The sequence below is a fragment of the Dendropsophus ebraccatus genome, chromosome 1, assembly GCF_027789765.1.
Source record: "Dendropsophus ebraccatus isolate aDenEbr1 chromosome 1, aDenEbr1.pat, whole genome shotgun sequence".
Classification (NCBI taxonomy): domain Eukaryota; kingdom Metazoa; phylum Chordata; class Amphibia; order Anura; family Hylidae; genus Dendropsophus; species Dendropsophus ebraccatus.
The window spans coordinates 133,762,669-133,781,562 of NC_091454.1; the positions used below are offsets into that span (position 1 = coordinate 133,762,669).

The 18,894-nt window shown below is 48.9% G+C and overlaps 1 protein-coding gene across 1 annotated transcript in view; it reads right to left on the minus strand.

Annotated features, from left to right (window-relative positions):
• The window catches only part of CHCHD3 (coiled-coil-helix-coiled-coil-helix domain containing 3), a 105,172-nt gene extending 96,376 nt beyond the window's left edge, over positions 1-8,796 (minus strand). The window contains exons 1-2 of the mRNA XM_069956214.1: positions 8,622-8,796; positions 3,490-3,604 (exon numbers count right to left, since the gene is read on the minus strand). Of these exons, the coding sequence (XP_069812315.1) occupies positions 3,490-3,604; positions 8,622-8,702 (196 nt within the window). The 5' untranslated portion in view covers positions 8,703-8,796. The remainder of the gene's footprint in view (positions 1-3,489; positions 3,605-8,621) is intronic.
• Positions 8,797-18,894: the final 10,098 nt, after the last annotated feature.

Genomic DNA, 18,894 nt, shown 5'->3' on the forward strand with positions numbered 1-18,894 from the left:
AGCCCTAGCACTCAAAACTTGCTCCAAGGGACCAAACATAGAAAATACTGTGAGAAAATATATACAGTCTTCTTACTGCATTAAACGGTTTCAGAAACTCTTGTGACCAGAAGTCACATGTCCTTATTTGCAGTAGAGAGGTGGTAACACATGCATGGTAACCATCCAGTATAGTAAACAGCTGAGACTGTGAATTCTTAGATGCACACAATAAAAAGGTCCTCAAACAGGATCTGCCATAACGTTGTTGGCTGACTACTGATTGCTCACTCACCAATCAAAATTTAAAGCAGTGTTTAGGGTAGAGCTTGCCAACCCTTTATACTATGCGAGCCACACTTAACTTTGAAGTAAACCTGTCATTTCAGGTAAGTATTCAGGATGAGCTGCAGCGTGTACATTTGGGCTATTTTATTTTGTATAGCTGTAATTTTGTACCAAATTTACCCTCTGAAGATCCCATCTGTAGTTTTTGGTCATTCCTGAACCAGTAGAGGACACCTAACCTCTATGACATCTGCTATACACTGCACACACACTAAACAGAGAATCCCTGCTCCCCTATGTCTCTGTAGCACAATCCCAGAAGCAGCAGCAGCATGGAGAATATTATACACCAGTACTGAGTAGTGCAAGCTCTGAATGAAGCAAAGGGGTAAGAGCTATTACTACATGCCTCTATCTGTTTCTCGCTCTATCCAGCTACACCTTCTCCTCTCCTTCTTAGGGCTCAATCACACTATCCGTGGCGCGATCCGGATGAGAATCACGGCACGGATCCCTTAGGCCAGTGATTTTCAACCAGTGTGCCGGTGTGCCGCGGGGAAAGTTCCCCAAACTATGGTGCCCCTGTGTTTTGTTCTCCGGCAATGCGCAGCGATCAGTGGCGGATTTTAATGTGGGCGGTTGCGTGGTGCGCTGTGGCGGGCCGTGATGCACGCATCCAATCAACGTGTGCGCTACGGCCTGCCGCAGCGCACCACTCTACCGATCTCCGCTGATTGGAGGAGCACGTCCGGGACCTGCGGGCGGCCAGTAGGTGAGGCGGACAGCAGCGGCGACCATCTCGAAGGAGGTGAGGAGGAAGGGGGGGGGGGAGAGAAACCTGGGGATGGGGGAGAGAAATAGCGGAGAAGTTTGGTGGAGAGAAGCAGGGGGGAGAGAAGTATGGTGGAGAGAAGCACAGGAGAGAAGCATGGGGGAGAGAAGCATAGGAAAGAAGCATGGGGGAGAGAAGCACAGGAGAGAAGCAGGGGGGAGAGAAGCACAGGAGAGAATCAGGGGGGAGAGAAGCACAGGAGAGAAGCAGGGGGGAGAGAAGCACAGGAGAGAAGCAGGGGGAGAAGTATGGTGGAGAGAAGCATGGGGGAGAGAAGCACAGGAGAGAAGCAGGGGGGAGAAGTATGGTGGAGAGAAGCATGGGGGAGAGAAGCACAGGAGAGAAGCAGGGGGGAGAGAAGCACAGGAGAGAAGCAGGGGGGAGAGAAGCACAGGAGAGAAGCAGGGGGGAGAAGTATGGCGGAGATAAGCACAGGAGAGAAGCATGGGGGAGATAAGCACAGGAGAGAAGCATGGGGGAGAGAAGCACAGGAGAGAAGCATGGGGGAGAGAAGCACAGGAGAGAAGCATGGGGGAGAGAAGCACAGGAGAGAAGTATGGTGGAGAGAAGCACAGGAGAGAAGTATGGTGGAGAGAAGCACAGGAGAGAAGCATGGTGGAGAGAAGCACAGGAGAGAAGCATGGGGGAGAGAAGCACAGGAGAGAAGCAAGGGGGAGAGAAGCAGGGGGGGAGAAGTATGGGGGAGAGAAGCACAGGAGAGAAGCATGGGGGAAAAGTATGGGGGAGAGAAGCACAGGAGAGAAGCATGGGGGAGAAGTATGGTGGAGAGAAGCACAGGGGGGAGAAGAAAACAGGCCCAGGTTTCACACTGAGTGAGTATAAATACATTTAGAATCTATATTATTAACTATATGTATAATATGTACTGTTTTAGTGTCATTTTGTGCCATTTTGGTTGGTGGTGTGCCCCGGGATTTTTTAAGTATAAAAAGTGTGCCGCGGCTCAAAAAAGGTTGAAAATCACTGCCCTAGGCAACCCCCCACACACACGGATCCCCCCTACCCAGTCACAGCGATGACAGGAGAGCATGATGTGCTCTCCTGTCATCTCATCTACTACTCACCTACTCCCCGCGCTGACCAGCTACATGTGCTCACTAGAAGTGGCCTGGAGTTTGCTGCCAGGAGAAGGTAGCGTAGTCCAGGCCACTTTGGTGAAGTTGAAGCTGGTCAGCGTGGGAAGTAGGTGAGTAATAGATGAGATAACAGGAGAGCACATCATGCTCTCCCATCATCTCTGCTGCCGGGCGGCACGCCGTGGGTGGGTGGGGGTGGTAGTGTTGTTTGGGTCCATGCCGCGATCCGCACTTGGAAATGTCCTATTTTTTTGCGGTACGGGTCGCAGCACGGATCATGTGAATGGACACATTCGCTTCAATGACCCAAAAATTGTCTGTGGTTGCGGTTCCGCGACCATGGACAATTTCACGGGACGTGTGGATAAGGCCTTACCCCTTACCCTTTTCAAACAAGGAGCTTAGGAGAGGGTCAGGAAATAAGCCTGATAAGGAAAGAAAATGTATTTTTCTCTGATAAGACATATTACAAAATTTCTTATATTTGCTTGTACTAGTGATTTATGCACATAGAATCGTCAATGAGCAATATTCTGGTGGAAACATGTTGGTTTAGAAAGCTGAGACTTTAGAGGAGAATTCTGGCCAAAAGCTGTTAGGAGCACTGCCTGACATAATTATCAATGGGGCAGGCCAGATTGGTGCTATGACCAGGATAGGATAACGCAAGTCTATGGAGCAGTCCTGCTCACGCAGAGTGGAAGGGGAGCGCATGGCAGTGTATTTCTCTCCCCGCAGATTCTCCTGATCAGTCATGGTCTGACACACAGACCCTCAACGATGAAAACCGTGACGTGTGAAGAGGTTTTTTTTATCTAATTATAGGAATGCTTTAATTTCCTTACTCAGAGCTCTCATGTTACACAACACAGTACAGAAATCCCAAGCCACATGTGGCTAAAATTAAAAAAAAAAAAATGTAAAATGGTCTAAAGGATTAAAAAGATTTAAGGGGCCTCCTGACTGTAAACCTCAGTACTAGAAGGAGTAGGCAAAGGCGCATTAAGGGCAAGTACACACTGAGTAAAAACGTTGGACGGCTCCACCGCAGAATCCCACCTGCCACCTGTGTCAATGGGAGGGCTCACGCGCCTTCGCTTCAGCCACTCTTCGCTCAAGTAATTGACATGTCAATTCTTTGAGCGGAGAGCCGCAGAGGCCCGTGAGCCCTCCCATTGACACAGACGGCAGGCGGGATTCCGCAGCAGAATTCTGACAATTTTACTCTGTGCGAACAGCCCCTTACAGAAACTAAATCATTTTATCATCAAGTTAAAAGAGCTGTATACATACCTGCATAACTACTGATGGGCTGTTCAGCAGGAAGCTTTGGCTGTGCAGGTGGTGGTTGTGGTCTAGGAGAAGGAGAAGTCGGTTCTCTCATACGGTTGATAACATTATCAGATAACTATTAACAAAAGAAGAAACAAAAATAAGTAAGAGCCCTTTTACACAGCATGACCTGAGGCCGCAAACGAGTGCTGATACCTTTACAAAACTCAATCACACAGCAAGGCCACGTGAATAACTGCTGGATGGTCCGTGCAGTTTATTCATTTAATCATAGTCAGCCAAATATTCCCGTTTACACAGAAGTTGTGTGGCCAAATAGCAATTATTTTATAGGCTGCACAAAAGATGTTATCCACCGACGAATTAGTGGCTTTCTGTTCACGGCTAATCTTTGTTTCTTTCACATGAGCCAATTATTGGCAATAAGTATTCCTACAAGCCTTAAAGGGGTTGTCCTGGATTTTCCAATAAACTAGCATTGCATTGACTAGTGTACATGTGTGGTGCGGTTTGTAGTCCTACAACAGCTTAAGGGTATATTCACACGAACGGGCTCGCAGCGAGATTCTCGCTGCGAGCCCGGCAGGTCCTGGCAGTTCCCACACACTACATACTTGCTGCGGTCTAAACGACCGCAGCGAGTATGTAATTCTGCCGCCCTTAACCCCTTCTGCTCCCGCCCGGCTCCCCCGCTGTAAGCATACTTTACCTGTCATTGCTGCACGGGGTCCCGGCGTCCTGCTCTCCCGTCCGGCCAATTAGTGTGTTGCCCAGCTGCAGCCACTGATTGGCCGGACGGGAGAGCAGGACGCCGGGACCCCGTGCAGCAAGGACAGGTAAAGTATGCTTACAGCGGGGGAGCCGGGCGGGAGCAGAAGGGGTTAAGGGCGGCAGAATTACATACTCGCTGCGGTCATTTAGACCGCAGCAAGTATGTAGTGTACGGGAACTGCCAGGACCTGCCGAGATTCTCGCTGCGAGCCCGTTCGTGTGAATATACCCTAAAGATCCAAAAACCCATTAAAATACAGTAGTCTATTTCAGTGATTTTCAACCTTTTTTGAGCCGCGGAACACTTTTTATACTTAAAAATTCCCGGGGCACACAACCAAGCAAAATGGTACAAAATGACACTAAAACAGTACATATTATACATATAGTTAATAATATAGATTCTAAATGTATTTATACTAACTCAGTGTGAAACCTGGGCCTGTTTTCTTCTCCCCCCTGTGCTTCTCTCCACCATACTTCTCCCCCCTGCTTCTCTCCTGTGCTTCTCTCCTGTGCTTCTCTCCTGTGCTTCTCTCCACCATACTTCTCCCCCTGCTTCTCTCCTGTGCTTCTTTCCACCAAACTTCTCTCTCCCCTGCTTCTCCCCCATCCCTAGGTTTCTCTCCCCCATTGTTTTCTCCTGTTTCACAGGGGCACCATAGTTTGGGGAACTTTCCCCGCGGCACACCCGACCATGCGTCGCGGCACACTAGTGTGCCACGGCACACTGGTTGAAAATCACTGGTCTATTTGATAATAGAAGTAATTGACAAGATACAGCAGTGGTTGCAGGTACCACCTGACGGAAAATGGTAGTCTCTCCAGCAGCCATAATTTGGCCCTGTCTACATGCATATGGCTTCTTCACCTACACAGTATTTTAGAGAGACAAAAATGCCAGCCCTAATTTTCATGAGTTTTGATCCCAGCACCTCAGTGCAGCAAGGTAATAGTGCTAACCACAACGCCACCATACTGATGAGATGCATTAGTACCAGCACAGGGTCCACTATAGTATTTGAAGTAAAAAAAAAAAAAAAAAAAAAAAACATCTATAGCTAGATTTGAAGAAAAAATCCCAGCATTGAAAAGGAACAGCAATAACAGACATTTCCCAGCCTATGGGTAGAGTGGGCGGGGCTAGATTTAGAAAGGAGGGGGTGGAGCTATAGGCGTGCAGAGCTGTGATGTCACTGCTGACCCCTGTGACCTGGAAGTTCTTTATGTAAATAAACACAAATCCAAAAAACAGCAACAGAAGAGGAGGATGAAACAGGGAGAGGGCCAGATTACAAATAATTCTCTATTCCTATAAAAGTCAGACAACCTCTTTAACACTGCAACACATCATGGCTGAGCACAGCTTCACATAGGATACTATGCGAATACCGCTTAACATCAGGCCCATAACAATAAAAGTCCATATGGAATGCAATGCAATGTTTCGCGGTGCACATCTTAACCTTGTGCGTAAATAATCCCACATCAATGGAAAGGAACAAGAGCACACCGATCAAGCAAAATGGATACTTTACCTGCAGCTCTGTCAGTAGCGTACCACAAAGATTTAAACAGTTTTGGAGCTACTGGCATCATAGAGATAAATGATGCCGTGATTTCTAATAATCCATTAAATTGCAAACCGCCCATATACAAGAACTATGCGTGGAACATAGGAATAAAGCACCACGTCTTGCTACCATGTGTTTACGCTCTTTAACTGAGGTTGAATTTGACTCTAAAAATATTTGTTTCAAAAAATAGGTCCAAAGAGGTTTTGGTTTTTTTTTACTCGAAAAAGGTTGTTTGCCGAAACGTGCGTCGGGGTAGGGGCAGCTGTCTGGCCAGCGTACTGTGTCCACTAGGGTAAAGTATAGCGTATTAAACATCTATTGATATTTCTATATTACTGCTGGTTTTGTGATAGAGTTCTTTAATCTATTTTGGTTTCCTCATGGTATTTCACCATTGATACGTGCATCTATTATATGTATTTATTTCTATCTTGCCTGACAGCAGCACCCCTCGCTTGTATGTTTTTTGTTGTTTTCTATATTTCTTTATTGTATGTTCCTTTTATGAAATAAAGATTTTTTGTATTTTCATACTTTAAGGAGGTTCAGTTGTTTCTGTATAGGTATATGGTCCATAACTAGAACCCATCTACATTGTTTGTATACAGCATCCTCCACTCATGGGATAGCAAATGATTGCTCCAGTGTGGGGCAGATCTGCTTAACTTGTTCTTTGTATACTTAAACCCTTGGCACACAGCTGAAATTATCAGAGAAAGTCAGCAAAGTGTCAACCATGCAATGGTAGGCACTCAGATAATTCTGCAACTCTCACTTCCAGCTCATGGGGGCATCTAAGCAGAGGTCCCCCTCTCTATGATATCCATATACCCTACTATAAAGACTTTTGAACTGGGGCTGCCCCTTTAAATGATAAATATCAGCAGGTTAGACAGATCTAACCTGCTGATGTCTCCCTACTGCACAGGAGATGCTGCGGAGGAAGGTGTGTCTCTTACCTTCCTCCTCCGCACGGTTGCGGTGCAGTTAATCGTGTACGCCATAGTCCGGTGAGATTGTTAGGAGCACAGTTTGCCCCTATCGCGCCAATCCACCCCGCCCTTTTCTAATGATAATGAATAGAGCAGGCCAGATTGGTGCTATAGGGGCAGGAGTGCTCCTAATGGGTGCCTGAGTGCTCCTAACGGTGTCACCGAACCATTGGGCACACGACTAACTACACTGTAGGAGCACAGAGGAGGAAGGTAAAACACATACCTTTCTCCTCTGTGAATCCTGTGCAATGGGGCCATATCCGCAGGTTTAATTCGTCTAACCTGCTGATAATTTCTCTTGAACTCCAGGCACAGCTATATTTTTGGCAGTCTATAGCTCATCTGTTGACTACTGTGTGGCATGGTGACACTTCACTGTCAGGCGCTGTGCTTGCTGTAACATGGAGCATTTTTTACAACTGACATATAGGGAACAGTGTCAGCAGAGGAAGATGTCCTGTGTTTCTCCCCTTAAAGGGGTAGTCCACCCAAAAAAAATTTCTTTCAAATCAACTGGTGCCATAAAGTGCCAGAGATTTGTAATTCACTTCTATTAAAAAATCTTAAGTCTTCCAGTACTTATTAGCTGCTGTATGTCCAGCAGGAAGTGGTGTTTTCTTTCCTGTCTGACCCAGTGCTCTCTGTTGCCTCCTCTGTCCATGTCAGGAACTGTCCAAAGCAGGAGCAAATCCCCATAGAAAACCCCTCCTGCTCTCCAGACTGGAAATAATACAACTTACTGTTGGGCATACAGCAGATGATAAGTACTGGAAGGCTTGAGATTTTTTAATAGAAGTAAATTACAAATCTCTGTCACTTCATGGCAGCAGTTGATTTGAAAGAAAACATTTTTGGGTGGACTACCCCTTTAAGTCCACACCAAAGTTACGCATTTTCAATCTTTTTTTTGCCGTTCCCAGTGAGGTCAAGATGCTATAAATATGACATCAAAATCGAGGTTTTGAAAATTTAAAACCAATACCTGTCAGGATTTCATGTGGATTTTACTTGTGTGAATAAGTACTTGTAAATATTACTCACTTTGCAGTTACAGTTAACGCAAAACTCAAAAATCACTGAGCTCAGAGAGCTCAGCACAAAAAAAACACAATGGAGTACTCATTTACCAGTTAGACACAATTTACACTGACGCAAAAGGGGCCACCCTGGTGTTTCCCTATTTGTGTACCAATACTGGCAGCAGAATGTGACCTAAGTGGTGAACTCACTGGGACCCCCTGTTTTGGGACTCACAGCTGATTCCCCTTTCTTGCATGTTACAAATATTCTATACAGGACATGCCTGATGTGTGCCCCTACCCATATGATAGATGTGTGATACAGGCAAATAGCTCAACATACCAACATAGTAAAACTACTTGCTGCCTGAAGACAACCTTGAGAAGGTCATCTGAGGGAAAGCAGAGAAGTTCCCTCACAGCTTTACCTTCCACCCCTGGACTGGAGATTTCCCTTAGAGCCTATTCTTTCCCTACCCGTGCACTTACACAGAGGGGCTCCCAGCACTGACACGCGCGCGCACAGACGGGCTCCCAGCACTGACACACACAGAGCAACAGGAAGTTTATTTAAATGACAGCTACACGTGCACCAAGGAGAAATACTGGGGCAGCCGTAAAGTGGCGTGCCGTCGCTCCAGTATGACACGGACACCCTGATGATAGCGGCGCGGAGGTAACTAAGGCCTCGGGTGACCAGGTCACAAATACAGTCTGCACAGCTCCATGACATGTGTGACGCCCTTGTCTAGTCCTCCGCCATCACTCACCCGGATTCCTTTCACCACCGTGATATTGTCGTTGTCGTCCGCCTCGAAGGAGACTCTCCTGGTGCTGCCGGTGCCTCCCATATCGCGCGGTTCGCCTGACAGCCGCTATCCAGGGACAGCAGCCGGGTCACACAGAGGAGGCCGAAACAAGGGGACACTAGCCGGCAGCCGCACATCAACTACAACGCTGCTGATTGGCAGATGGCAACGACGACACGCCCACAGGTGATCAAACTAGCTGTTTATTGGCGGCCGGATGACCGGACAACGTAGAAGCGGAAAGTTAGACTTGAAAGTTTAGTGTCATTTGTCCTTGTGTAACGGTAAGCGGTATACGCCTGAGTGTGCCGGCCCTGCCGCTCCTATCCGCCATCTGTCTATACAGAAGAGGGTCACTGACAGTGGCGGATTATAATACGGGCCCACGCCACGCCGCCCATATTATAATCCGCCACTGACTGTCTGATGCGCGGCTGCCGGGGGTGTCCCGTCCTGTCCCCGGCAGCGCGCGCATCAGAGAGCTCCCCGTGCGCCTGTGGCTGTGACTGCCGGCGCACGGGGAGCTCTCTGATGCGCGCGCTGCCGGGGTCAGGACGGGACACCCCCGGCAGCCGCACATCAGCCGGAGGCTGCAGAAGGAGAGAGGCTCAACGGGGGAACGGAGGGCAGGTGAGTTGTTTGTGTTTTTTGTTTTTTTTTGTGTGTGTGTTATCTGTACGGGGGGGCAGAGGGAAGAGGGGACCATCTATAAGGGGGGGGGGCAGAGGGAAGAGGGGGACCATCTATAGGGGGGGCAGAGGGAAGAGGGGGACCATCTATAGGGGGGGCAGAGGGGACCATCTATAGGGGAGGGAAGAGGGGGACCATCTATAGGGGGGGCAGAGGGGACCATCTATAAGGGAGGGAAGAGGGGGACCATCTATAAGGGGGGCAGAGGGAAGAGGGGGACAATTATAAGGGGGGGAAGAGGGGGACCATCTATAAGGGGGGGCAGAGGGATGAGGGGGACCATCTATAAGGGGGGGCACAGGGGGGCCATCTATGAGGGGGACCATGAATAAAGGGGGGCAGAGTGAAGAGGGGGACCATCTATAAGGGGGGCCAGAGGGAAGAGGGGGACCATCTATAAGGGGGGGGGCAGAGGGAAGAGGGGGACCATCTATAGGGGGGGGAAGAGGGGGACCATCTATAAGAGGGGGGCAGAGGGGGACCATCTATAAGGGGGGGGGGGTGGAGGGGGACCATCTATTCTCCTGACATCCTCTGTGCTGCTGGGACCCTGCAACCTCAGCCATAAGATCAGCGCCCTCCTCTCCTGACATCCTCTGTGCTGCTGTGACCTCCCCTATAAGATCAGCACCCTTCTCTCCTGACATCCTCTGTGCTGCTGTGACCTCCCCTATAGATCAGCAGCCTCCTGTCCTGACATCCTCTGTGTTGCTCGGACCTCTCCTATAGATCAGCACCCTCCTCTCCTGACATCCTCTGTGCTGCTGTGACCTCTCCTATAGATCAGCACCCTCCTCTCCTGGCATCCTCTGTGCTGCTGTGACCTCCCCTATAGATCAGCACCCTCCTCTCCTGACATCCTCTGTGCTGCTGTGACCTCCCCTATAGATCAGCACCCTCCTCTCCTGACATCCTCTGTGCTGCTGTGACCTCCCCTATAGATCAGCACCCTCCTCTCCTGACATTGTCTGTGCCGCTGGGACCGCTTCTATAGGATTAGCACCCTCCTCTCCTGACATCCTCTGTGCTGCTGTGACCTCCCCTATAGATCAGCACCCTCCTCTCCTGACATCGTCTGTGCCGCTGGGACCTCTCCTATAGGATTAGCACCCTCCTCTCCTGACATCCTCTGTGCTGCTGTGACCTCCCCTATAGATCAGCACCCTCCTCTCCTGACATCGTCTGTGCCGCTGGGACCTCTCCTATAGGATTAGCACCCTCCTCTCCTGGGGGGGGGCAACAGCAGGAAACCAAGTGGCAATATGTTTATTGGGGGCAGTGGAGGTGGGGTGGACAATGCTTACTGGGGGTCGCTGCATGGGACCAGCAGGGAGGGGAGGCAGGCAGTGTTTATTGGGGACAGTGTGGGGGGGGGGGGCAGTAGCGGATTATAATGTGGGCGGTTTGGGAGAATTGAGGGGGGGGGGGGGCAGGTTGGGTGGACAGAGGAGCGGTATACGCCTGCATGTGCTACCTGTCTATGGGTCACTGTACAGAGGAGCAGTATACGCTTGTGTGTGCTACCTGTCTATGGGCCACTGTATAAAGGAGCGGTATACGCCTGTGTGTGCTACCTGTCTATGGGTCACTGTACAGAGGAGCAGTATACGCCTGCGTGTGCTACCTGTCTATGGGTCACTGTACAGAGGAGCGGTATACGCCTGTGTGTGCTACCTGTCTATGGGTCACTGTACAGAGGAGCAGTATACGCCTGCGTGTGCTACCTGTCTATGGGTCACTGTACAGAGGAGCGGTATACGCCTGCGTGTGCTACCTGTCTATGGCTCACTGTACAAAGGAGCGGTATATGCCTGTGTGTGCTACCTGTCTATGTAGGAGAGGGTCACTGTACAGAGGAGCGGTATACGCCTGTGTGTGCTACCTGTCTATGGGTCACTGTACAGAGGATCGGTATACTCCCGCTTGTGCTACCTGTCTATGGAGGAGAGAGCCACTGTACAGAGGAGCGGTATACGCATGCGTATGCGAGTTCTACCTGTCTATGGATCACTGTACAGAGGAGCGGTATACGCCTGTGTGTGCTTCCTGTCTATGGGTCACTGTACAGAGGAGCGGTATACGCCTGTGTGTGCTACCTGTCTATGGGTCACTGTACAGAGGAGCAGTATACGCTTGTGTGTGCTACCTGTCTATGGGCCACTGTATAAAGGAGCGGTATATGCCTGTGTGTGCTACCTGTCTATGGGTCACTGTACAGAGGAGCAGTATACGCCTGCGTGTGCTACCTGTCTATGGGTCACTGTACAGAGGAGCAGTATACGCCTGCGTGTGCTACCTGTCTATGGGTCACTGTACAGAGGAGCGGTATACGCCTGCGTGTGCTACCTGTCTATGGCTCACTGTACAAAGGAGCGGTATATGCCTGTGTGTGCTACCTGTCTATGTAGGAGAGGGTCACTGTACAGAGGAGCGGTATACGCCTGTGTGTGCTACCTGTCTATGGGTCACTGTACAGAGGATCGGTATACTCCCGCTTGTGCTACCTGTCTATGGAGGAGAGAGCCACTGTACAGAGGAGCGGTATACGCATGCGTATGCGAGTTCTACCTGTCTATGGATCACTGTACAGAGGAGCGGTATACGCCTGTGTGTGCTTCCTGTCTATGGGTCACTGTACAGAGGAGCGGTATACGCCTGTGTGTGCTACCTGTCTATGGGTCACTGTACAGAGGAGCGGTATACGCCTGTGTGTGCTACCTGTCTATGGGTCACTGTACAGAGGAGCGGTATACGCCTGTGTGTGCTACCTGTCTATGGGTCACTGTACAGAGGAGCGGTATACGCCTGCGTGTGCTACCTGTCTATGGCTCACTGTACAAAGGAGCGGTATATGCCTGTGTGTGCTACCTGTCTATGGGTCACTGTACAGAGGAGCGGTATACGCCTGTGTGTGCTTCCTGTCTATGGGTCACTGTACAGAGGAGCGGTATACACCTGTGTGTGCTACCTGTCTATGGGTCACTGTACAGAGGAGCGGTATACGCCTGTGTGTGCTACCTGTCTATGGGCCACTGTATAAAGGAGCGGTATACGCCTGTGTGTGCTACCTGTCTATGGGTCACTGTACAGAGGAGCAGTATACGCCTGCGTGTGCTACCTGTCTATGGGTCACTGTACAGAGGAGCGGTATACGCCTGCGTGTGCTACCTGTCTATGGGTCACTGTACAGAGGAGCGGTATACGCCTGTGTGTGCTACCTGTCTATGTAGGAGAGGGTCACTTTACAGAGGAGCGGTATACGCCTGTGTGTGCTACCTGTCTATGGGTCACTGTACAGAGGATCGGTATACGCCCGCTTGTGCTACCTGTCTATGGGTCACTGTACAGAGGAGCGGTATACGCCTGTGTGTGCTACCTGTCTATGTAGGAGAGGGTCACTTTACAGAGGAGCGGTATACGCCTGTGTGTGCTACCTGTCTATGGGTCACTGTACAGAGGATCGGTATACGCCCGCTTGTGCTACCTGTCTATGGAGGAGAGAGCCACTGTACAGAGGAGCGGTATACGCATGCGTGTGCGAGTGCTACCTGTCTATGGGCCACTGTATAAAGGAGCGGTATACGCCTGTGTGTGCTACCTGTGTATGGGTCACTGTACAGAGGAGCGGTATACGCCTGTGTGTGCTTCCTGTCTATGGGTCACTTACAGAGGAGCGGTATACGCCTTTGTGTGCTACCTGTCTATGGGCCACTGTATAAAGGAGTGGTATACGCCTGTGTGTGCTACCTGTCTATGGGTCACTGTAAAGAGGAGCGGTATACGCCTGTGTGTGCTTCCTGTCTATGGGTCACTTACAGAGGAGCGGTATACGCCTTTGTGTGCTACCTGTCTATGGGCCACTGTATAAAGGAGCGGTATACGCCTGTGTGTGCTACCTGTCTATGGGTCACTGTACAGAGGAGCGGTATACGCCTGTGTGTGCTACCTGTCTATGGGCCACTGTATAAAGGAGTGGTATACGCCTGTGTGTGCTACCTGTCTATGGGTCACTGTAAAGAGGAGCGGTATACGCCTGCGTGTGCTACCTGTCTGTGGGTCACTGTACAGAGGAGCGGTATACGCCTGCGTGTGTTACCTGTCTATGGGTCACTGTACAGAGGAGCGGTATACGCCTGTGTGTGCTACCTGTCTATGGGTCACTGTACAGAGGAGCGGTATACGCCTGTGTTAGCTACCTGTCTATGGGTCACTGTACAGAGGAGCGGTATACGCCTGCGTGTGTTACCTGTCTATGGGTCACTGTACAGAGGAGCGGTATACGCCTGTGTGTGTTACCTGTCTATGGGTCACTGTACAGAGGAGTGGGGGCTGTTGTTGAATGAACCTGCACGGTTGTCTCCTCATCTGTTGTTAAAAAGGTCTGACTGGCTGCTCCACTGACAGGCACAATCTCCTCATATGTTGCATTTTTTAACAGGAGGAGATGGCCTAGTCTAGTTCCATAGTGGGACAATAAACTATAAGTAAAAAGAAATGTAAATAAAAAAGCGCAATCTGCCATTATAAACATTTAAAAAAAAATACAAAAACCTTTTTGGTATTGCTGCAATTGTAACAAACCAGGCGATTAAAACACCAATGCAAGAAGGGCAGCCTCTCTTCTCATCTATGAGAGAATTGATTAAAGGGGTACTCTGGACTGGGGGTGTCTTGTCATTTTCGCTGGGGAGGTGATGGACGTCCACCTGGCTCGAGCTTTGGTCTCCGCAGCTCACGCTTCAGATGGAATTTGAGACGTCACATTGACTGAGCAGCCGCTGAATGGCTGAGTGGGCCTGCCAATGTGAAGTCTCTGGTTTCCCCTGAGATGTAAGCAGCTGGGGACCGGAGTGGTGTCGCAAGCAGTGTATACTTAACATTCACCTGGAGGAGATGCAATTAACTTTTAGTCAGCTGACCAAGTCCATCCTCAACTGCAGGGCCCCTTTAGTAACTACTGCTACTACTAGGAAAACTTCTACCACTATGGTCCTTGACAGCTCAGACTTAAAGGGGAACTCTGGGTAGAAGTTAATAAAAATGTTACATCTTCATAGGCATATAGCATTACTTACCTATCAATCCCAGTTTTGAAACTACCAAAGGGGGGGCGTGGCTAGCCGCCGAGGAGAGAGGACGTGTTTGACCTGAGCTCCTGCTGCCTCGGCCTTCTAGCGACATTCAATCTACTTCTTGACCAACTATACTTATTGTCCGGGTAAGCCTGACTCCCGGTGTTGTCCCCGATGTCAAGACAGACATCAAGGAAGGCGTCCGCGGCCGCCCGGAGGCGGCAACAAGCTTCCCGACAAACTACGCCATCTATTCAACATGGCGCCGGCTCCCGCACGGACCCTTTCCTGGATTATTTACTGGCAGCTGCCGGGGATGGGTGGCAGACTCCTCCGGTAAGCAGTGATCCATCAGCGGGAGTCCGGGGGGGGACACCGGAGGTTCCTTCTCGGGGTCCGACACCTCAGCAGCCAGGAAGGGGAGATTTTAGAGGGGACGGCCCCACTCCTAGTCGGCACCGCACCAGACTATCCCCCACGGCCCCGGACTTTGTCCAGCGACAGGGACAACAGCTGCAGGCTCCACGATCTCCCGTGACGGCTGCAGCCCGAATCCCTGCACCATCTTCTCCGCTGCACCTTGCCAGGAACAACGTTGGTGACCCTGGAGGTACTAAGCAAACTTTATGTGCAGGCATGCCCAGTGGTGCTGATGCCCCTGACTTTGGCGACATAACTGGCCTGGATGATTTATTGGACTCCTCATCACCGTTAACCATCCCATCTCTGAAATCCATCTTGTTGAAAATGCAGCGTTTTATGCAGGATGGCTTTCAACACACCATTGCAGCCATTAAAGATTCTGTCTCTGTCATGGAAAAGAGAGTGCACAAGTTGGAAGGGGCAATGGCTGAATTTATCACCAATTACAATTCTCTGATTGAATCGCATTGGACTTTGCATGAGGAAGTGGATCATCTCCGTACTGCATTAGCAGCTGTTGATGATCGTTCTCGAGCACATAATGTGAAAATACGGGGCATCCCCGAAGCTATTCTAGCTCCAGATCTCTCACACTTTGTCCAAAGCCTCGTGGATGACTATACTCCGCATTATGCCTCCAAGGATTCCAGCATTGATTGGGTGCGACGGGTACCTCGGCCCAAAAATCTGCCTATTGAGGTTCCCCGGGATACCATTGTCCGCATTCAACATCTCCGCACAAAGATCGCTTTCCTTGCCGCGGCTAAACAGAGTAAGGAAATTATACATAGGAATGTGGCGATTTCTGTATACTCGGACCTCTCACCTACTACCCTGAACTTTCGCAGATCTCTAGTTCCGTTTACTTCTGAGCTGAGGAAACATGCTATTCTTTATAAGTGGAGCTCCCCGTCGACTCTGACTGTAATTAGAGGTGCTGAGACTTTCTTAGTTCAAGATTTGGACGAAGGGATGCAGCTTTTGAGAGACTGGAATACACCACCGGGCAATTGTGGAGCTACCCTCCCTCCTGATCCTGGAGGAGATGAGCCTGCTGCCTGAGAACTTTTTGCTCTGCTCCGTTGGTGTTTTGGCTTCGCAAGCCTAAGTTCTCAGCGTGCCATCCTGTCCTACTTAGCTCGGATATCCCTTCCGTAGCTTGGTCGATAGGCCCAGCAGTTATGGTTTAGAAAATTTGTTAGCCTACACGTCCTTCTTTCCTTGGCTGTTGCTGGACTCAGTGCCCCCCATACTCCCGTAGCTCTTTCCATCTTGAGCTACCTCACATAACCTAGTATGATCCTAGGTGACTGTGTACCTGTTTATTGTTTATTGGTTGTCGATGTCCCCTGTCTATCACTTGTAGATATTTTGACGCTTCTATACACATTTACATGCTCCCCATGTGTATCTACAACTTGTCACTGTATTATATTTGTTTGTTTGTCCTGTATGTCTTTCGTGCTGTCTCCCTTCTTCCCCCTTTTCCTTTCCCTTGGTTTGCGTTGCTTCCCCTGACTATATTCTTATCAGTGTTTTGTGTTGCATTTGATATACATTTCTGCTTTTCCACTCTTTATAATTTTCACTGATGATTTAAAGTGGTTATGCTTTTTCGAATATGCGCAGCAATAATCGCGACCTGAATACCCCTTTTTATAGCTGTTTTGCATATTATTGTTCAACATTACTACTGTTCAGCACTGTTCCTTTGCTTGTACTATTAACATGTGGGTTGTTCGCATTCCTTCCTTCCTTAAGCAACGTTACTTATGGTTTTTTCATTTACATTTCTTTGTTTCCCTTTCCTTCTCCCCCCCACCCTTAGCCCCCTGTTCCCGTCACATCCTTCCCCCCTCTCCCCCTTCCCCTCCCCCCTTCTGCATACCCTCCCTTGTCTCTGTGTTTTGCGTTCCTTTATGATTATAATTTTGCATTTCCACATGCTGTTTATTTTGCTCCGTATTTGCATTTACTATGCCTACTGTATTGCTTTGCGTTTGTTATGGCACCACTTTATTGCATTTCTGTTTTGTTTGAAAAAACTCTGAAAAATACCCTTCTTCAATAAAAATTTATTGAACCAGAAACTACCAAAAATCCATTTGTTTTGGGGGGTTTTGTTCTGTATTTTATTGTATTTCTGTACTTCCTGGTTGAGCAGTTCCCAGAATGCAGTACTTGTTCCAGAATGCAATGCTTTTCCTCAGCTGTCCATGACAGTCCTCCACCCTGCTTATTCCCCGCCCAAATCTATTGCAGAACATCTAGGCTGTGTTCACACATTGCAGTATCATTGTGTTAGGGTGGGTTCAGACTATAGAATTCTCGTGAATAAATTCTGCGAAATTCCGTCACCTCAATTTGTTACGTCAATTCTTTCGGCGGAATGCGGAATCAGTCTGCCCATAGAATGGTGTCTATGGAGCCGTCGGAAAGGCGCGTGGCCGTGGGCGAGTACAGGCGATGAAATTCCGCGGAATTTATCTGATAGAATTCCGTAGTCTGGACCCACTCTAACTGAATTTGCAGTACTTTCTCATTTTATTGTGGTCCCACCCACAAAGTTCTCTGTATTCTCTCCCTGTAACACCACACAGCACGCTGTATTCTCTACCTGTAACACCACACAGCACGCTGTATTCTCTACCTGTAACACCACACAGCACCCTGTATTCTCTACCTGTAACACCACACAGCACGCTGTATTCTCTACCTGTAACACCACACAGCACGCTGTATTCTCTACCTGTAACACCACACAGCATGCTGTATTCTCTACCTGTAGCACCACACAGCACGCTGTATTCTCTACCTGTAACACCACACAGCACGCTGTATTCTTTACCTGTAACACCACACAGCATGCTGTATTCTCTACCTGTAACACCACACAGCACGCTGTATTCTCTACCTGTATAAATGGGAAGAGGGACAGAAAGAAACTAGGGCAAAAAAAAAGGTCAAGTGCACACCAATGACATATGCAGTAGAAATAAACTTTATTGAACACTGGCAAAACAAAGAATGTTAAAAACATCTAATATCCCCAAAGGGGGAAAAAGAAGAGACTGCAGAACCTATGTTAAAGGTAAACTGCACTGCTACAATGTGACAGGTCGAATGGGCCCAAAAGAATGGGACTCAGAGAGGGATAAAAAAAAATAGAACACAGATAAAATAAATAAACATCTAATCCTATATATCATGTGTATCAAACCCACAAATAATGACACGTCCCCCTGTAGCAGAAGAAGTACCCCACGCGTATCGCCGCTACATTGCGGCTTCGTCAGGAGTCAAGTACAATGTGGCTATTTGCCGGTGTATATATACCTGCGATGAATCCTCATCCCTCATGGTTGACACGGCGCCAGAGTTGACGGCGGGCGGAAGTGGAATCTGCGGCTGCGCATACCGCATCACTAGAGAGACCAGTACGTGGCGTGATGACGCAATATACATATGGTCACATAGCCAAGTCAAGGGTAATCTCGTGTTGACATAAGTGCCGATCACATGAGCGGCTATACACACTGATACTGCTGAAACTGGCTCAAAGCAAATAGCGGACATAATACCAGTGATCAAAATCATATATCACTATGCTCCCAACATAAGAGCACCAGAAAAAATATGTAAGAGTAATTCGTATTCAATACTGCTCAGTCATGGTGGTCATGTGACCGCAACACTGTAGAATATAAAAATACACGTAAGAAAAAAAGGGAACGTGAACTGGGTGCATGTAAATGTGATATGATGTGCATGCGTGAGTATATTCTCTACCTGTAACACCACACAGTACGCTGTATTCTCTACCTGTAACACCACACAGTACGCTGTATTCTCTACCTGTAACACCACACAGCACGCTGTATTCTCTACCTGTAACACCACACAGTACGCTGTATTCTCTACCTGTAACACCACACAGCACGCTGTATTCTCTACCTGTAACACCACACAGCACGCTGTATTCTCTACCTGTAACACCACACAGCACACAGTTACTACCAGTAACACCACACAGCGCACTGTATTAGTGT